An 18,736-nucleotide genomic window follows, 5' to 3' on the forward strand; every position below is an offset into this window, starting at 1 on the left:
ATACATTGCTATTTGGAGAGCAGTTTGTGTAAGCCCTAACAGGCGGCTAAAATATCACAATCTGAACCGGGGACGGCCAAAAATGTATAGTCTGGGAGTAAATTACATGCTGGACAGTAACTGGAGTGGAGAAAGAATTCTGCAGAAGGACTTGTGAGCATGCTAAAACATTTTAACATGAGAGGGGACATATTGAGGCCTGTGTTTCACAAGTAGTGTTGGTGACTGCTAAAAATGTGTGCCGGGCATTTCTGACACACATACACACACACACACACACACACACACACACACACACACACACAGAAAAGATGTTCTTTTTCTGACATTTCAGCCCTCGTCTCATTTAAAACGTGTGGATTACGAGACCAAATTTTCCCTTCTCCTGTGTTTGTCAGAATTATTTCTTCCTCTGAGTGTTTTTTTTTTTTTTTTTTTTTTTTTTTTAAGAGACAGCAGTTATTTGTATTAATTTTATCAGTCTCTAGGGCAAGAGTTTGTCCAGCTGCTGGCCCTGGATCGTGGCCACTGCAGTGTCGGAGAGGAATGTGCAATAGAGATGTTGGAGAAGATAAATATATTCAGTGTTTGAAGAGAGGGATGCCTCGCTGTCAGTGCATCATGCCTGGTTGTGGGATGGTATTGATGATATCCAGCCGGTTTGCCTCTCAGGTGTAAGATGTCTCGGTCTTTTGACATCACTAGCATGCAAAATGTATTTGACGGGTCAGGAGGAGCAGCAGAGGGTTGGTCGGGGAGGTGCTGTGCATGTTTGTTTTTGTTCTGCAGCCCCCCCCGACCCCGGTTTGATCTTGAGGGTCCATCTAAAAGGAGCCGTATGTTACCTTGCCCCTCACCCACACTCACACCATTCTCCATTAGCTTGATTATGTGTTATTACAGAGCAGCCTTTTTTTTTTTTTTTTCTCAGAGCTAATCTGTGTTGCTGGGAGACCCTCGGCCTTGTTCGTCCCTCTCTGTCCTGGATCCCCTTAGCTTTGAAAAAGGATCCTGGGTCTTTAAAAAGTGGACGAGGTCCTGGGCCATTCAAGGTGTATCCAATGCCTCGCGTTCAGCAAGGCTCTTAAATGCAAAACAGACGGTGGAGCAAATAAAGATCAAAGGCAGCAGCCTTGCCTGCCTGGCTCGCTGTCCTCACATGCCAAGCGGTGCTGTCACAGTGAATCACAGCAACGCGGCCTCCCTCACCACCTCAGGGCCACCAACCCCCTCGACACCGTTACAGCCCCTCTGTGCCAGCGTCTAACATCAACACTCACACACAGGGGTTAAAAAACCAGACAGTGTGTGGAGCTGCCTTTGTCGGTCCGAGCCAGAACTGACCCTGAGGAATCAGATCCAGACTTCACTGACCTTTATCCACATCAGGATCTGCTCTTATCATGTTCACAGCAGTGAGCCAAGCAGTTCAACGGTATCATAGTGGTTTATTCGCTCTGGCCTCTCAGGAGCACGGTGCAGAATTTCACTGTGCCTGCGTTTGCTCCGTGTCTCATAATGAAACCAGTGGTCTTGTGCACGTGAATGGGGACTCGAAGTGGATATTATTTTTCTATGTAATGATCCGTTGGATTTTAAATAACGTCTGCCTCTTTAAAAGTCCATTTGCGTTTGAGTGAAACTGATTTCCACTCACTTCTATTAGCACACGATGCTAGCAGAGCATTTAAAACATGGTGGTACATTAGTCATAAGTTTAGCTCAATGAAAAGCATGACTGGATATAATAACTCTTTTATGAGGGGGCAAAGCAGAGTTTTTTTTTCCTCCCTCTGTTGTCCTCATTTATCCCACAGCGTTGTGTGTGTGAATTTATGAGCGGTTGCGTGTTATTTTAGCTTTTGTTTGAACTGGTATAGAAAGACGAGAGCCGGGGGCAGGTACCACTCAAGCCATGACAGCCTTCTACGAAGATTATGTTCATTGTACAGTGATACTATATGTCCAAGTGAATTAGAGCATTTAGTTATGTGCTTTGTCACTGTTCTGCTGTAGATGGTGTGGCTGCAGATCCCTGCAGCATCTCAGTGATGTCCTGGCAGCAGGGGTTAAGTAAGGCAGTCTGCCCTCTCAGATGCTCCACAGCTACTTGACCTGTTTGTTCAGCTGCACACCCAGGCACATGTTTGCCCCCCCCCCGCCCCACCACCACCAATACCACCACTACCACCTACTCCTCCTCTCCCACAACTCGTCGTGCCAAAGATACGAGCCTATGGCGAGCCCGCAGTCCCGCCCCTGTTTTGCTGGTAGGACACTGGGGGTGAAGGTTGAGAGGGAGGGACAGCACGCCTAGATAAGCAGTCTCCTGGTCCAGGTCAGCTATTCCAGATTAGAAGACCAAAGAAAAACCTTTTAATTAGGTTTGCCGTGCAGTTAGGGCCCTGTGGTATTGCGGCCCAGACACTTCCTGCATTGTGCTACACCACCCATAAAGTAGCACAGAGAGGGAGTGAGTGAAAGAAAGTGAGGGAGAGAGGCTAAAAATGGTTCTGCCACATCTGCACTACGCCACAAAACAAAGAGATGCCTGATTGCCACCACGCACCCCAGTTATTTACTTACGAAAATCCTTGCAGTGAACTCCGGCATGGACAACAAACCACCTGGACTTGCTTTAATGTGAAATATTTCTAGAGAAAAGTCCTGGAGAACAGCTGAGATTTCTTACAACACAAACACCATCCAAGTTTCCACTGCTTTCTTCTTCTTTTTAATTCCTCTTGTTTTCATATTCCCACAGTTAGCTCTTGTGTAGAGATCTACTGAGAAATCCCAGAGCCAGCCCTGTCAAGCTTGGTCTAAAACAGTGTGAGTATGTTGGACATAATTTCCTTCTCATAACAAAAATAGAGGCAAAATACCAACAATCATATCTTGGTGATGCTTAATGAGCCCTTTCGGATCCTTGACAATATACCACTAATATGGTGCTTTGCATCCTTTGAAACATACCAGAGTAGAGCCCTGGAAATAGTAACACAAAAGCGAGGCCTCGTAGACATCCCACAACCAACGCTACAAGCTTTCTCAGCACTCTCGGTGCTCGCTGGTGTACGCTCGCTGGTGTACGCGTGCGTGTGTCTGCCCTCTCATACATGTTCGCACCAATTACCTCTGAATCTCATGCCCGTATTCCTACCTGCGCCTGGGCACAGGAATCACATTGCAAGTTGTGCAAAAGGGTTTGTCGGGGAGGGGAGAAGAAATGCAAGATGAAAAGTGAGGAGGGGATACGAGTAGTTGCCTGCTCTTGAGACACGTGGAGCCTGTCTGGAGAAGAGATATTGGGTTTGGTTTTGGGGGTGGGGGGGGTGGATGGTAGTGGAGGTATGTCATCAATTTGAGGCCTTAATGTTTCAAAATAAAGACCTTGTACCTTGCTTTGATCTCCATGGCCTGTTCGGCAGACGGTCTGCTAAGATAACGATCCATGCCAGTTACTATAATCTTAGCCTTGAACCATGCTTTTACTGAAGAGACGGACAGAAGACTTAAAAACAGCTTTACACTGTGTGGGTCTGATAGTACTGAGACACAGGTACATCTGCATTTTAAGGTGAGTGATATATGGTAAATATCTGAGGGTGGGTTGTTGATAAAAGGCTGTTGGTTTTTTTTTTTTTGTTTTGTTTTGTTTTTTTTTTATAAATGGGTCGAAGGACACGTGTGGAGGAATTTTGTATGACTAGTGAAGCAACTTGGCGGTTGCAAGTAGCGCCTCAGGGGTGTGGAACATGCTGGGACCTGCTTCATTATAAAGACAAGCCCTGCACCCGGGCAGCTGTGCCGTACACAAGACTGCAGGAATGAGGGCACCATGAATGGCTTTCTCTGTGTGACAATGACTGCAGCACTCAGCAGAGAGGGAATGGTCAGAGGTCCCTGCTTTGGACAGACAGCATTCACTGTGTGTGAGAGTGTGAGTGTGAGTGTGTGTGTGAGTGTGTGTGTGTGTGAGTGTGTGTGTGTGTGTACACTGAGAAATTACTCAGGAATGTGAGGATACATGCCAAAGACAAATTATTTGAGTCGCATTCAAGGGAATCTTACCCTCCTCGCCCTCTGAAGAAATATCACAATCCCATCAAAAGGCCTTGGCCTGAGAGCCACACTGGATGGAACTAATGGAAGTCTTGTGCACTGGCTTAAGCCTGTTGGACGAGTTTAATTGATGAGATGCTTTTTTTTTTCCTGCAGATAAATTTCCTCTGACAGCAGGAGGGAAATCTAATGGCAGCTGATGAAACTTTGCTAATATTTACCATGAACATCATACGTGCAAAGATTTCTTTTTTCTAACAACACAGTCATTGGTATTTTTTAGAGATTTATTTATAGATTTATATTTCAAAAATCTTTCCGTACAGTTGAATTCACACATTCTTTACGGTGTATTATGGTGTAAATCCTAACTTGAGACAGGGATATGCACAATGACGGCAAAGTTTGAGCTAGCGAGGAATCTCAAGTTAGCATTCAGCCATACAGTATGTGAATCAGAGACCACAGTCATAGACACTCAACTCAGACGCAGCTACAGCTTAATAAATACTTTACAAAAATAATGCAGGCTTTTTACAATGAAGATCTGCCTCAGAGACACAAGGGACATGGTTGTAAATTATTGGTAAAATAAAAAAAAAAATGTGCATGCTAAATAAACATACTCACAAGCTTACATGAGAACCTGGATATCTGCAACTGACAAAAAAGGGAAAAAAAAAACATGGGATAAGTTTGGTACCCTGCCCTCTGTCCTCACCCCCCACCCTCAACACATTCCTGAAGGATCTCATTATTCTATTATCTCAGGCCTCTCAGATTCACCAAACATAAACAATCATCTATGGAGACGAACATGGACACAATCTAAACGGACATTCCTAGAATAATAATTTTCCCTTTTTTAAGAATACAAAGTCAGTTCTCCCTTTAGTGAACAAATCTGAGTTATAATTGGCAACACAATTACTGGCAAACATTTCAGAGGCATATTTTATTTAAAAAAAAAAAAAATTAAAAACAAAGCAACATTTTGTGCCTGTTTTTGGTTAATTCAAGAAAAGTTCCTTGTGACCAAGTAAGGGTTCTGACTCTGTAGGATTTTAATTCCTCTTGGTTCAAAAGAGCAGTAAGTCTTGTTCCTCAGAGCCTAAAAGTTCAGTTGTTATTTGACCTAAAACAGAATAAAAAATGGTTTCAGCACCATCTTTGAGGTTTAGCTGAATATTTAAGCACTGTCTTTTTTTTTTTCTTTTCACTCGACAGTGGGCTAGAATTCCCTTGCTTCTTCAAACTGTTTGTAGTAGTCCTCGTCCTGAGGGTTGTCGGGACATTTCTGCCCGTTGTTTGGCGGCCTGGCCTGATTGTAGCGGCTCCAGTCGCCTTTGCAGATGATCCAGGGCAGTATGTCCACCTTGTAGTGCAGGTCGGCTGAGAACTCTGTACTGATGAGGTTGGGCGTGCCAGCCCCTTTGCCGCGGGTGATGAGCTTCATGTTGTCGTCGTAGCAGCAGTGCTGTGCAGCCAGCGTGGTGGACTCCAGCGTCAGCATGGAGCGGATGCAGTAACGGGCCGTGGGCTTGTAGATCTCCAGCTTCTCTTTCGGCCCGCTGGCGTCTTTCCAGCGGAAATCTCGGCGAGTGGGAGCATCGTGTACGTCTGCTGTGCTGTACGCCACCTCGGTCGGGTAAGAGCAAGGACAGCTGGGAAGGTCGTTTGCCACCTTGGTCATGTACTTCTTCAAGAAGTCGCTCTTGCAGTTCATCCATCGCTCACAGCTGTCTGTGTCTGGAAGAAATGATGACACTATTAAACGCCACATCTCTTTCTCAACACTCGCCATCGTAAGAAGATGAAACCAGAAGTGTGAGAAGGTGTAGTGTTTAACTTGAAGGTGTGTGTTCACTGGGTCGATTAAGAACAGACGGGTAAAGACAGAGTGGGCAGCGGCACACTGTGCTCTTCCTGCCCTGCTGCACTTTTTCATCTCTGGACAGTAATGGACCGCAGCCCGAGCATGAAGAATGCTAAGTGTGTGCAGGAACTCCACGGCCAGATGGATGAACTACCTTTGATAATGTCAGAACATCTGAATGAGGGATAGTCTGCAGTAAGACAGGAGCGGGCAGAATCTTACCGACACCAAAGAGTTCTGTGGCGTTGAACTCATCTGTTCCAGCTAACAGGCTGACTTCGGTAGCTGCTGTCTTGAAGGCATCCTCAATACCTACAGAGAGATGAATTAACAGTGAGGCTTGGATCAAAAGATTAAAACTACTAAATCAACACACACTCACTTCCAAACTATTTTTTACTGGTGTGGATTTTTTTTGTTCTCTGATCCAAAATCATCGCTTTACCTGGACAGTTGGGCATATCACAAGTCCTGGACTCTGTGGCTGTGCAGGCATAACCACACGACCTGGTTCTCTTCTGGTTCCCATTTCCACAGGTCACACTGCACACTGACCAGTTGCTCCAGTCCCCCTCTCCATCCATGTAGTCTGGATCAGAGAGAAAGAGTGAGAGAGATCCTCAGCTCTGATGCAGGCCACATGCTGAACTTACTGGGGCCATGTTAGCATGCCTCACTAATAATAAGTGGGGGGACGGACATGAAAGGAGAAGTAGAGGAGCTCGAGGTTCTTTTTGACTTTGCCCTTTAAAGCTGATACTACGTAAGCCTGCACACACACACACACACACACACATAAGTGCATACACTATGCTGTACATGCTAACACATAGTTGTTGAGCCAAGGCACAGAGCACTGTTTGTGTGTTCGGTAAGTGAAGTAACAGGGAAGAATTTAGCAAATTCTGAACAAAGCTACAGGGGATCCAGGAGGGCAATTTACAAACAGAAATTTTCCGTGCAGCCTGAGTATCCGTGGCACAGGACACCACTCAGTCGCTCTATCTGTGATGCATTGGTTTGCAAATGGGAAGTGAAATGGCGAGAAATCCTCTTTAACTCCAATTATCTTTGAGCAGATCACTGTAATGGGTATACATGGAAACGGTTATGCTAAGCTCTACGACCACCTAACCCCACCACCACCATCACCCATCACTACTACACACACACACACACACACACACACACTCACACACACACACACACACATCTTGAAAGCAGTACTCCATCAATGAGGAGAATTTATGTGGGCACGTTGGGATGGAAGTAATTCCCCCCGCTGCCATCTGCCCCTCATTATGAGCATTTTATATGAATACAGGCCAGATAGCTGTCTAGCTGCTCCTGTCCCCCTTTCATAGCATATTACCGATAAAGACTTGGTGGCCACTCCGACAAAACTCATAATTTAGAAAACTTGATAACAATCTGCCCTCCACAACCACAACTGAATGCATTATGAATGCCCTGTGATGGATGACCCCCACTGCTTGTCCACAATTATGATTATTAGGTTTAAAACCAGGACAGTAATGATGATAAAATATTTCCTTGTCCATTAGCGTGGTATGAAACAGAGGACGAATGAGAGCTGACCGCAGCGATAAGCCAGGAACATTAAACATGGGCTATGGTTTGACAAAAAAAGATGATAAAATCGCCTTCCTAACCGCTGTAGTGCAAGTGCAAGTGGATAAAATGACATTTTCCACAGCACACGCATTCCTCTTTGACCATGTTGGTTTGGGCATGCTTCAACACGGGCCGGACACATGCTGTAAGACAGAGAGTGTAAATTCTTCCACAGCAGATTTATCTGTGGGGTTACTTTTGGAGAGCGTTGTGAGAACGGTGTGGCAGCCTAACAGCGCTTTCTGGCCCCGTTCCTGCTGTTGAACTTTGATGTCGCGAGGCGTTTAAACTGTGTCACGTAGCTAGCTCCGCACCGCAGAGGAATCCATCTCATAAAAGAGTGTTAAAGGCTTCAATCAGGGGCTCCCAAAGGCTCGCCTGGGACGACTGCACTTATTATGGTGACAGCTTAAATCAGCAAATCTGCAAATTACAGATTCCACATCAGACTATGACCATCTGTGGAAACGCTGGACTCAAATAAGTGCTCAAATAAGAGCCTATGGATCTTGCTAAATATTCTGCAATATGCATTGTGCGCCCCTTTCCTTGCGCAACACACAACACGCCCTCCCTTCAGTCTCACCATATTCAGTTTGAGCTTTGCTTCCTCCCCCAGTGGCCCCTCTCCTGTCCCAGTCCGCCGGCGGCCTGAGGAAGTTGCTGTCCTCGCTGTTGGTCCCGTAGGAGCGATCGTGCTCCTCCGTTTGATGAGTGGTGGAAGAGGAGGAGGACGAAGAAGTATGAGGCCACCAGTTTCTCCAGTTAGGAGAAGCCCAACTGGGTTTGTTTTCCTTGCGGAGGCCTTTCTCTGGCTCATGGCCCTCCAGTCCATCCACCACTTCAATGGTCACCTGCATTAAAGGACGGGAGTCAATTTAAAGTTGATTTTCCAAGACAGAGTCGTCAAAGAAGATGATTAAATAAGATTCTAGGACAGAACAGGAGGTGACACTTTCTGATACCCCCTAACAAACAATATTACCCCCTCCCCCTTTCTGTCCTAACACATGTGCCTCCCAGATGAGGGGGGACCACCACCCCTGCCCCACAGCCACCCTCCCCACCTCTCAGGCCCTCTCCACCTAAACACAGAGTTCAAAGGGCTACTCAGCCTCCTCCAGACCATGAAAGCCAGATGAATCCCAGGATCAAAGACACCCCCCCACTCCCCCCCCCCCCCCCCCCCCCCCCCCCCCCCTTTCTCCCACAGCCTCACGCCCTTGCTCAATTGGTTGCTCTGCTCTCTTCCCACATCTTGAGATGTTAATACACTTTGTTCGTGCTCGGATTTAGCAGTGATGCTCTCAGAAATGGAAAGACCCCCCTCGCTGGATTAGACAGGGGAATGATTTAAACATGGCAGCGGTTTCTCGGCCATCTGCACCACTGAGGGGACTTATGGCAAGGGCCTGCCACACATTTACATAAGTTGCTGTCTGTCTTCCTTGCACATGGGTTAGTAGTGAGGCATTGCTGGTTAGCGTCTGCCTTTTAGCTGTCATTATGATGGACGTGAGACCTCAGTGTCTATCTTAAGCCTCGCAGTGTGCTAGGGAAGTGTGAAAAGGGGGTCAGGGGGAGAAGGAAGGAGGAAGCGGGAGAAAAAGGGGGGTAGTGATGTGCACCAAACTGTTCTCCCTTTTCCTGTTTGCTCTTCCTGTCCTATGTGCTTGAGTAGCCATGTCTTACAATTGAGTGAAAGCATCAAAGCACACTGGCAGGTGCACAGACACACATGATCACCTGTATGTTGGGATTCTGTCCATTGATGTCGGCTTTGGAGAGGTCGGGGAAATTGTGCAGATCCAGGAGGAAAGTGCCAGGGCCGTCCCTGTGTACGTTGCTGCCTTGCGCCCAGGGAAGGGCCAGCCGGTGTTCTGGACCAGACCGCCGGTCCTCAGGAACCAGCTGGACAGAGGAGCTGCTTTTTGCATTTATGTTGTTCTGCTGAGAAGAGAAAGGGACATAATATTAATTTATATTTATTTTTGTGTTAATATTAAGATGAATGGTCCTTAATGTCACTTCAAACAGGATCTGCACACTCAGCAGCATTAGATCTCTCATGCTGACAGAGGTCCATGTGGCCATGACCTCTGTCATAAATCCTGTAGACAGTGGGACAAACATCACCCTGAGTTCTGGGCGTCTGTCTGCTTTCACCAAAATACAATCCGTCTACAGGCTGCTTTCAGAGCCAGTGTCACAGACTGTATATTTTTCCATTTTTAACCCACAGAGTACGCTGCTGCTTTACCATAGCAATGCGATGTGGGCATATATAGCATGTTCTGGTGCTGGCTGGGAGAAGACAGATGGTTTTCTTGCACTGGGGTTATACGGAGAAACCTAAGCAAACATTGCAAAATAATTACATTTGCCTTCTTCTTGTAGACAGAAAAACATTTGGTCTTCTGGGTGGGGAGGGGGGTGGGGGGGGTTGGCGGTTGTAAATTTGTCCCAAAAGGACGGTTGAAGCATATGTCCCCCCCCCCGTCAGGTATGCACAGAAGGAACAATTACTCCTCAATTGGACAGATAGCCATAAGTAGTCAGCAATCATTCTGGGGTGGCAGAAAATAAGATCAAAGAAAGCCATCAATCATGTTCCTTGTTTTCTTTTTTCGTGTCCCCCTTTTTTCCTCCCTAGTGTTTTTGTGGCCGGGCTGAGGCCTGAGAATATGGCAGCAGTGCTGTACAGTTGCGGTGGCCAGTCACAGACAAAGTGTCAGCTCAGCCACATTGTGGTGGGCATAAAAGCCCCCAGTGGAGCTGTTTGTGTCCAGCCAAAGGTGCACTCTGGGACAATATAGATGCTGTAAATGGAGCTGCACAGCACGGGAGGAAGGATTATAAATGTACATGTAACATGAATTCAGCCACAGAGGGAACAGAGACTGGCTACACAGGAAAGACCTCCCCATCCATTTAAGATTTATCCAAAGACCAGATGGAGTTAATACGATAATATGATCCATTTCAAAGAATTGAAAAACTTTCACATCGCATCTTTTAATGTGAGCAACTGCCATAATTACAACGATTATACAATTGCCCGTAATTTTGAGGAAGAAGCGTTGTAGATGGCTCGGCATTTTGTCTGCAGCCGCCAAATTAAAAAGAGGTGGAAGTCGCTACAGATAAGATGATGAGTTTTTATGAGAATTTATGTTAAAAATCATAAAGTTTGACAAAAAAAAAATGTTCTGAAAAACCAGATTCCGATTAAAACCACAAATGTCTTTTTTCCACAAACCGGACAATTATGGCTGAGAGCTGAGTGCAGAAAAAGACCATTTCAGCGGCGCAGATTGTGCATCAGCTATCGACCCTTTATGTGAACATCACAGGACCCTCTTTGGTGCTATCGCAAGTACTTGGGCTTTGAGATGACCACGTGATAACCCTGCCTTTCAAGTTCCCAGCCTTCAGAAGTCACTCAGTGGCTGTAACTGAGTTCCACTGAGGGAGCAGCCCCAACACAAAACTTACAGGTTCAGACACAATGTAAATACACGTAGTACATACATTTGTAAATAAAGTAAACAGGCGTGGTTGATCTCCTCTGGGTGGATTATATTTTCTTTATTAAATTTTACTGCAGACCACACAAGGAGCTTGTTAGTCCAGATATCAGTGTTTTATGGTTTTGACAAAGAGATGCTGAAAAAAAAAAAGGACTCCATTGGGTAATGACTTGCTACTTTCTCCACGAGTTGATCTTTTGGAAGAAAGCAGATGGCACCACAAATGTTTCAAAATACACAAACTGTTGGGTCATGAAACCCAGTCACGGTGTTTGCAGACAGATTAATCCTCCATTATCCAGTCTAATCCTATCTGAATCTTCTGTTGTGTCATATCATGCTGTATTACACATGACGCGCAGATAATCTAATCCTGACATAAATTTGGTTTATTTAAAGTCAGACTTCAAAGCTCTCTGATTAATGCCAGAGCAGCACTTGTGATGATGTTTCATTCAGTGTGGGAGCTGAAAAGCCTGCTTGTAAACACAGTGAATTTGTCAGTTTATGGGCAAATGCAGGAGCATTAGCACAAATGCGGTTTGATTTACGCTTAGGCCTTAGATTATGGAGCTGATAGTAGGATAAAACCTCAGCTTTTAACCAAGGATATATACAGAATATTACAGAAGTGCTGCAAACTAGTAATCATTTGATATCAAACTTCTTAGGAACTAAAAACACAACTTAAGAAAGCAACATAAATCACACTGATTCTGAAACTCTTCCATAAACCACCTAAAACTAAAGATCATATCTGCAGTGAGTTTCATGTTAAAATGTTTAAAACACATCCCACTGAACTCTGATGTTGAGGGATGTTTTCTGATTTTCTATGCTTGACAGCAGGCTTTAATTCTGTGGACAGTTTGCTGTGGGACTGTCAGTTGTAAAGAAACTACACAGGCTACAAACTGAATCCAGATCAGCCAAGGTAAAGTCTAATGAAGGTTTACAAAACACACAGTGCAATCACCTGTTGACACTTATTAATGTACCATTTTGCTTTTTCCACCTTAATTTATCCAACACTTAAATGTGAGTGCTGCCCAGTTTCCTAACCTATAACTAACCCCCAATAATGAATTTAAATCTACAACACTACAATTAGAAGCTGTTTCTCTAATCTAGAAACCAACATCATCCACAAAAGACCTAGGAAAGAATAATATGTTGTGATAATTTCTCTTGTAGAGGATTTCAGTGTTTTATGTCAATAGATGCCACAGGAATGTGCACACAGAACTGACATTCAGTTTATTGTCTCACTCTCTTTGGTGCCAACAGGTGTAGTAAATACATCAAAATCCTGCCAAAACACAGGAAAATATCAGCCTTAAATTAAACCCTGCTGATTGAAGCCTTGAGCAGAATTGTAAATAGGAAAACTTGTGAGACAGAGCTGCTGAAAACCGTCACCTGGGCCGAAACAGAGAGGGAAGTCTAAACAGCTCTTTCCCATAAGTACTGAGATTTAACTAAATTTATATTTCCATGTAGGAGCTCAGAAGTGTGTAGGAGAGAACGTGAAATTTTACACGTCCAAATTTATGATGTTTTGGGGTTTTTTTCTTGTCTCAGTATTTCCCAGAACAAGTGAGGACAGTCAGTTGAGCTGAAAATAATGGAAAGAATCTACAGGGAACGTAGGTCTTACTCATCAGAAAGGAATGGCAGTTGTGTATCAGTTGTGTAAAGTCTGTCAGTTCCTGATAATGTCGACATAAATGCCGCTCTCTGTCTTTTCTGAATGACTCTGAGTGGAGTTTTTTTTAAACACAAAGAGGAAGAACATGAGGTTTTCTTATTTTTGTGTAATGCTAATACAGCTCAGGCTGTAACAGCACACAGGAGTAACTTATTTAAATGTTAAGATGTTCCTCTTCGATGACGCCCTGTTTTACAGTCCCTATCACTCATCTGAGATCGTCCTCAACAACGAGGAACATGCTTTAATTTGGAGATCAAAAGTGACACACCATTCCTCAGTTCATCCGGGGCCTCCCAGGATGTCACCACCCGCCCCCCCCCAACTCTCAAAAGCCATGAATGAACACTTGCATACACAAGCCACCCCCCCTCCCTCCTCACAGTATCTCCTCTTCTTTTCCCGCTTCCCCCCTTTTTCACTTTGTGAGGGCTGCTTAAAGGGGCATGACTCCATTTTCAATTGGGAGCAACTCAGGGGTCCTTCCCCCAGGGACGCTGGCAGGAAATGAAGGCAGGGCACATTGTGCCAGATGCTTTTCAGCACTACACTTATGTAGGTGGAAGAGAAAACTATCCTTCCCCTGTCACACGCCTCATACTGGGTGTATGTGTGTTTATTTACATTCTCAAACGGAGAAGATTCGTAGTAGTGGGGCTGTTTACATAGGACTTGAAAATGGAAGAAGAAAATAAGTTTAAGAACATTATTAATCACAGGTCTTTTTTTTGAATAGTTGATGATCCTGTTGGACAAACTCTTTAAATCTGATATCACTCTAACTATACACTGCTACAGTGGCTGAATCCCCCTTCCTGGGCCACTGATGATGATAATGTGCCTCAGACCAAAGAGTTTTCTCTCCCCACTACAGGTGCATGGAGCCGCATCCTGTCATTTGTCTTTCTGTGAATGGCATTTTAAATATGACACCTTGGGGTGACAATACACCCCCTGGGCCGTGACAAGCCTGGCTGAAAGATGACATCACTCTCCTCAGTGAAGGACCAGTGAAGCATTTCTGCTCGTAGTCAGAGAGCATTCATGAGCCAAAACCTTGGGCTCTTTCATCACAAGCCAGAATCTCTATGTAAATGTGAACTTGCGACAAAAGCGATGTGGCATGTGTTCAGTATTTTTTTTTTTTTTTACTGTGATTCCTCAGCAGACACTGCCTCCTGTTCCTCGTCTCATCCCGCTTGTCCGATCCAGCGTTCTGGCTGTGTGACAAACATTCGATAAATTCCTGGAATATTTCCTCAGCTTTGCATGCCCCTAACATCCAACCGAACACAGGCTTGCTGTTGCATATGCGCAGGTCAGGCTACAGTGATGGCAGCCACAGTGGAGATAAGGAGAAATTACCCTCACCATCCTCTGCTGAAGTAAAAAAAAAAAAAAAAAATTCTTTCCATTCATTTCACCCCCTAAAACCTAATAAACCATTTATGAAAGGAGACAATTCCAGTTGACATAAATACCCATTTATCACTGGGACATGAAGACAGTATTTCAGTAGCATGCTAAATATACATCAAAGAGCAGCTGAAGGATGCTTAACACTCTCTAAAAAAGCCTGTTGATCCCAGACCCGTCTTAACCCTCAGGTCAGGATTTGGGGCTCTACTGGAGTCTGTGTGCTTTGCGCTGATGTTAAAATGGGCAGTTAAACTATTAAACCTATCTTAAGTGGTGTCATGTTGACAAATGTCTCCCTTGTGAAATTTTGTTGGGGCAAGTCCTAAACTGGTCTGCAAACCAAAAAAAAAGGGGGCATCATTAAAAACTATATTTTGTCCAGACTACACCTGTGTCTAAAGATTTCCAAAACTCATTTTCTCACATTATTCTTTTTTTTTTGTCTTTCCCTCGACATTGAAGCCTAATACCTGGTCTTTTCTTGTGGTCTTGTCCTCACCTGTGAGCATATGTGGGCTCAAAGAAATCAAGTTGGGTTGATCAAGTCAGCTTGATGCCAAATTCTTCTCCAAACATAACTTAGGGGAATGTGTGTTGATGGGGGGCACCGACAGGGGTCTGACCCTCAGCCCCATCAAGTGAACACTTGGATGACAGTGATGAGCCCATGATGACAGAGAAGTGCCTGCAGCTAGCATTTAACCCCCAACAATAGGGAGGTGTGTCTGGTGTAAGGGGGGCTGCTCTCTGACCCCTGCCTCATCTTCCATCCCTAGGACACCCTAGGGAGAGCACGTCCCTGTGTATGTCAACAATCCCTAAATACTCACAGGACAGGCATCACATTTCCCATAAGAAATCTGCCTTATGGAAAACACCTTACTACTAGTAAGTTCCCCGACTCACCTCTGTAAGTGCTGTGTCCTGATCCAGGCTCAGAGTTTCATTTCCCTGGGGCAGCGGATTGCTCCGCAGCACCGTGATGTGCAAGGTAAGGAGAAGAAGTCCCAGGAGCAGCAGCAGTTCCGCCGCCAGTCGCACCATCCTTTTGACGCGACCGCTCTTGGGAGCCTGCGGTGTGGCCGGAGCTCCGACTCCGCCTCCTCCCGGTGCAGAGACTCCAATCTCCGGATCCGCCGGGGACGAGGAGCCGCAACACCACTTCGGAGCCACTTCGGGAATCAGAATTGCAAAAATGAAGGGAAAAGGATCGAAGGGGAGGAAGTCGAACAATTTGGAAAAAAAGAGAAAAAAGTGCTGAAGCTTAAATCAATTTGGACCCAGTGGATTTTCTTTGTAAACTGTGGGTTTGTCCTAAATTATGAATCCCCCCCCTTTCCCTGATTGTTCATATAGTTTGATTTTAAGACAAATAGGACATGAGTTCATGCGCTGATCTGCCAATTAACACAGTGTACTGAAAACTGCAGGGCTGATCCAGCGCGCCGCATTAACACTTTCCGCTCTTGTTGCGCCCTCGCCAAATCTCCAAGCTCAGGAAACTTGCAGCCCAGTTGCCCCGTGGTGTCCCCGCCACATTCTCAGCCTCACACTTCAGTTTCCCTTCCTCACTTCCACTTCGGACGCCTTACGCATTTCTTGTTTTGTCCACATTCTGCTCTGTCCAACGCGTTATTCGACGAGATTACCTTTGGAGAAAAAAAACAAAAAACAAAAAGTGCAGGTAGTTAAAAATATAAGTCTTCCCAGTTAAGACTTCACGGTGGAGTTCTGTTTCAAAAACAGTGTTTATCCATCATGCTTCGGATTGAGAGCCCGGAGAAATGAAGACGAGAGTTGGCGTGCGTCTCTGAGAAGAAGTCCAACCATATCAACCTACAGATTACTAGAAGACACACACGCTGTTCTTGTTGTGCGCTCATGAGGTGGTTTTATACTATACGCCCCTGTGCAGGCGCCCTCCCCCTGGTTAACTCTTTCGTCCCTCTCCACCAGTCCTCCCCAAACTGGAGTCCGACCGGGCTTAACACCAAATACTCTTGAGGAAGTTCAACTGAAAAACACCCCAAAAGTATATTACTCTCCACTTTGCCTCTGCAGATGAGATACGTGTAAGTTATAGTCACGTGATCAAAATGACATGATATTTAGAAACTACAAAATATCTTATAGTAATAAGTAATAATTATTATTACCCCATTTCATTAGGCATCATCCCACTGATATGTGTGCTGATTAGGTCACCCTTATAATATCTATGAAATGCCACTATATAAAGACTCCCTGAAACAACCTCAAGTAACCTTGGTGGTCCCCGGAGGTGCACTGGGCACACAGGCGGGTCGTGGCGCAGAGGAAGACACCCGGGGGCGCGTTACAGGAGGTCCGCCTCTCCTGTTGACATGTGTACAGCAGCAGCCTTGTCTCAGCCTGTGACTAAAACACTGCTACGGAAGGTGCTGTGACACTTCACTTAAGCAAGACAAATGGTGCGTAATGCGATTAGCCCTCCTGAGACTGTTTATTGTCCTCTTCAAAGGACAGGTCGCTGTGTCAAATTATGCACCAAGCGGGGATGCTGCCGCTCCAGCATGGCTGACAGCTCACCGAACCCCGAGGCACGGAAAGGACCGTGTCTCTGACATTATTTGTCACCTTTGAAGTCAGTACATTCAGTTTTGGGCACAAGCGGCGCAGTAACGTTGCTGACTAATAAGATCTTATTACCTCGTGTCATAGGTTATTTGTCAGTGTCATAACAGCTCGCATAAAAAAAACTCGTTTTTCAGAGATTAGTTGAGGACATACTCAAATCCACGGTATAAACACGCTGATTATTTGGTTGTGCGCACGCACGATCCTTGATGTTGTAGCCAAATGGCGCGTAATGCTCAGCTTTGGCAGGCTCGTGACAGTGGAGCAGCAGCAGAGCCAGAGCATCACCCAAATTAGATTACTATAGGCCTATTTACTTTAAAAAACCAAATACACTTAAAACATGAATAACTGGGATGTGAAATATGAATATGCATTTGGTGTCATTTTTCCTGCATCACACAGTTTCCGTATCAACCAGCCTGTTGAATATGTTGAATACAAGCCAAAGAAAACCTACAAAAGGTCATCGTGCATTTCATTTTACAGGTGTCATAGGTGACTTTCGCTGAAATGAACTTCCATCTTAATTCTGACAAGTTTGGTCAACTCAGGCCCTCAGTTTACTTCCAGCTGAGATATAAATGTGCCATGTGTGCCAGAAAGCTGAGAGGCAGCTTGGATCTTATCCCAAAGAAAGTCAGTGACGAGCAGGATGGAGTGATTGAACACCTTTTAATTACATATTTGACATCATTTGTCTATATGTTGTCTATAAATCTGCCCCAGTTCATCTCACAAATACCCAATAAGGCTGATCAAATGTTGAATTAGGCTTAAAATATCAGAGTAAATGCTCCAAGTTATCTCCTGTACAAATGAGACACACCACCTTGGCCAACTTCATTATGCTCCCTGTTAACAAGTAGTTCCCAGTGCACGGCTTTACTGCAGTCCTCAGCTATAGTCTTACTTACTCCAGGCACAGCATAGCTGTCTAAACCATGTAAATCTGTCTTTTGTCTGCCTCACTTCAAAAATCCCTTTTCCAGAATAGAAAAATCTCTGTCTAAATGGAAAACAGAGAGCACTGAGAATGGCTTGCCTGCTTTGGACACAGTGGTGGACATCAAAGGCGTAGCAGAGGATCCCCCTTCAGAATAGCAGCTACATGCCATTCCAATAAGTGCAGTGTATTTGGATCTGCAGTTCAAAAGAGGCTGGTGCAGGCAGGCAGGCAGGTCTCTGGGGCCTTGCCACCAGTAGTCTGGCTGCACAGATGTTTTGAATGCCAGCGCAGACCATTTGCCACTTCTGCTGAAACTCTGAAGTGACTGGAGGGAAGTTTGGCAAGACATGTGCTTCCCACCTTGCCTGACGGTCAGTGTGTATTAACCATACTTTGTCACTAACCGGTTCTTTAATAATCCATCAGAAAATATATTAAACAAATCCTGTCTTACATTATTTCTTAGAAGAAATGGGTTGGCTGCCAGCATGACTGTTAGAATATGCAACCACTTTCTGCATTCCTTTCCAAAAAAATAGCAATTATACACACTGAACTAGATCAAATTTCTGTTTTCATGTTTAGGGTTATGTAAGACTTCCATCAGAGATTCGTTTCCAGAATTCATTGTGTTTCTTGCACTTCAAGTCTCAACTCAAATATCTGTGATTCCCCAAAACTAGCATTTTTCCTACTGTTTTTCCAACAGGACAAAAACGTTGCTGCGAAATCTCAGCAACTTTTGTTTGCCTTTCTGCACAATCACAGCGGAGCTTCGTATTTAAACAGTGTGTCTGTAACGCTGCGTTATGTCTGAGAATGACTTCAAGCTTTTGAGTTTCTCGTTACGCACATCTGTCCTCCGCTGTAAACCTGCAATGAATTTAACAATGTTCACATTTAGACTAAAGGTGAAAGTAAACACAAATTAATAACAG

At 44.9% G+C, this 18,736-nt stretch overlaps 1 protein-coding gene across 2 annotated transcripts; it reads right to left on the reverse strand.

Moving 5' to 3' along the window:
- Positions 1–5,214: 5,214 nt before the first annotated feature.
- On the reverse strand, positions 5,215–16,080 carry ism1 (isthmin 1). 2 transcript variants are annotated; one of them, XM_041049553.1, is made up of 6 exons: positions 15,140–16,080; positions 9,323–9,523; positions 8,163–8,430; positions 6,387–6,530; positions 6,164–6,253; positions 5,215–5,814 (listed from the first exon to the last, which is right to left on the reverse strand). In XM_041049553.1, the coding sequence occupies exons 1-6, from the start codon at positions 15,275–15,277 to the stop codon at positions 5,297–5,299; spliced, it is 1,359 nt and encodes a 452-aa protein (XP_040905487.1). In that variant the 5' UTR covers positions 15,278–16,080; the 3' UTR covers positions 5,215–5,296. The 2 variants fall into 2 exon arrangements, with proteins under 2 accessions (XP_040905487.1, XP_040905486.1); XM_041049552.1 differs by having other exon boundaries at positions 9,323–9,526.
- Positions 16,081–18,736: the final 2,656 nt, after the last annotated feature.

Source organism: Toxotes jaculatrix, chromosome 11 (assembly GCF_017976425.1).
Source record: "Toxotes jaculatrix isolate fToxJac2 chromosome 11, fToxJac2.pri, whole genome shotgun sequence".
NCBI lineage: Eukaryota > Metazoa > Chordata > Actinopteri > Toxotidae > Toxotes > Toxotes jaculatrix.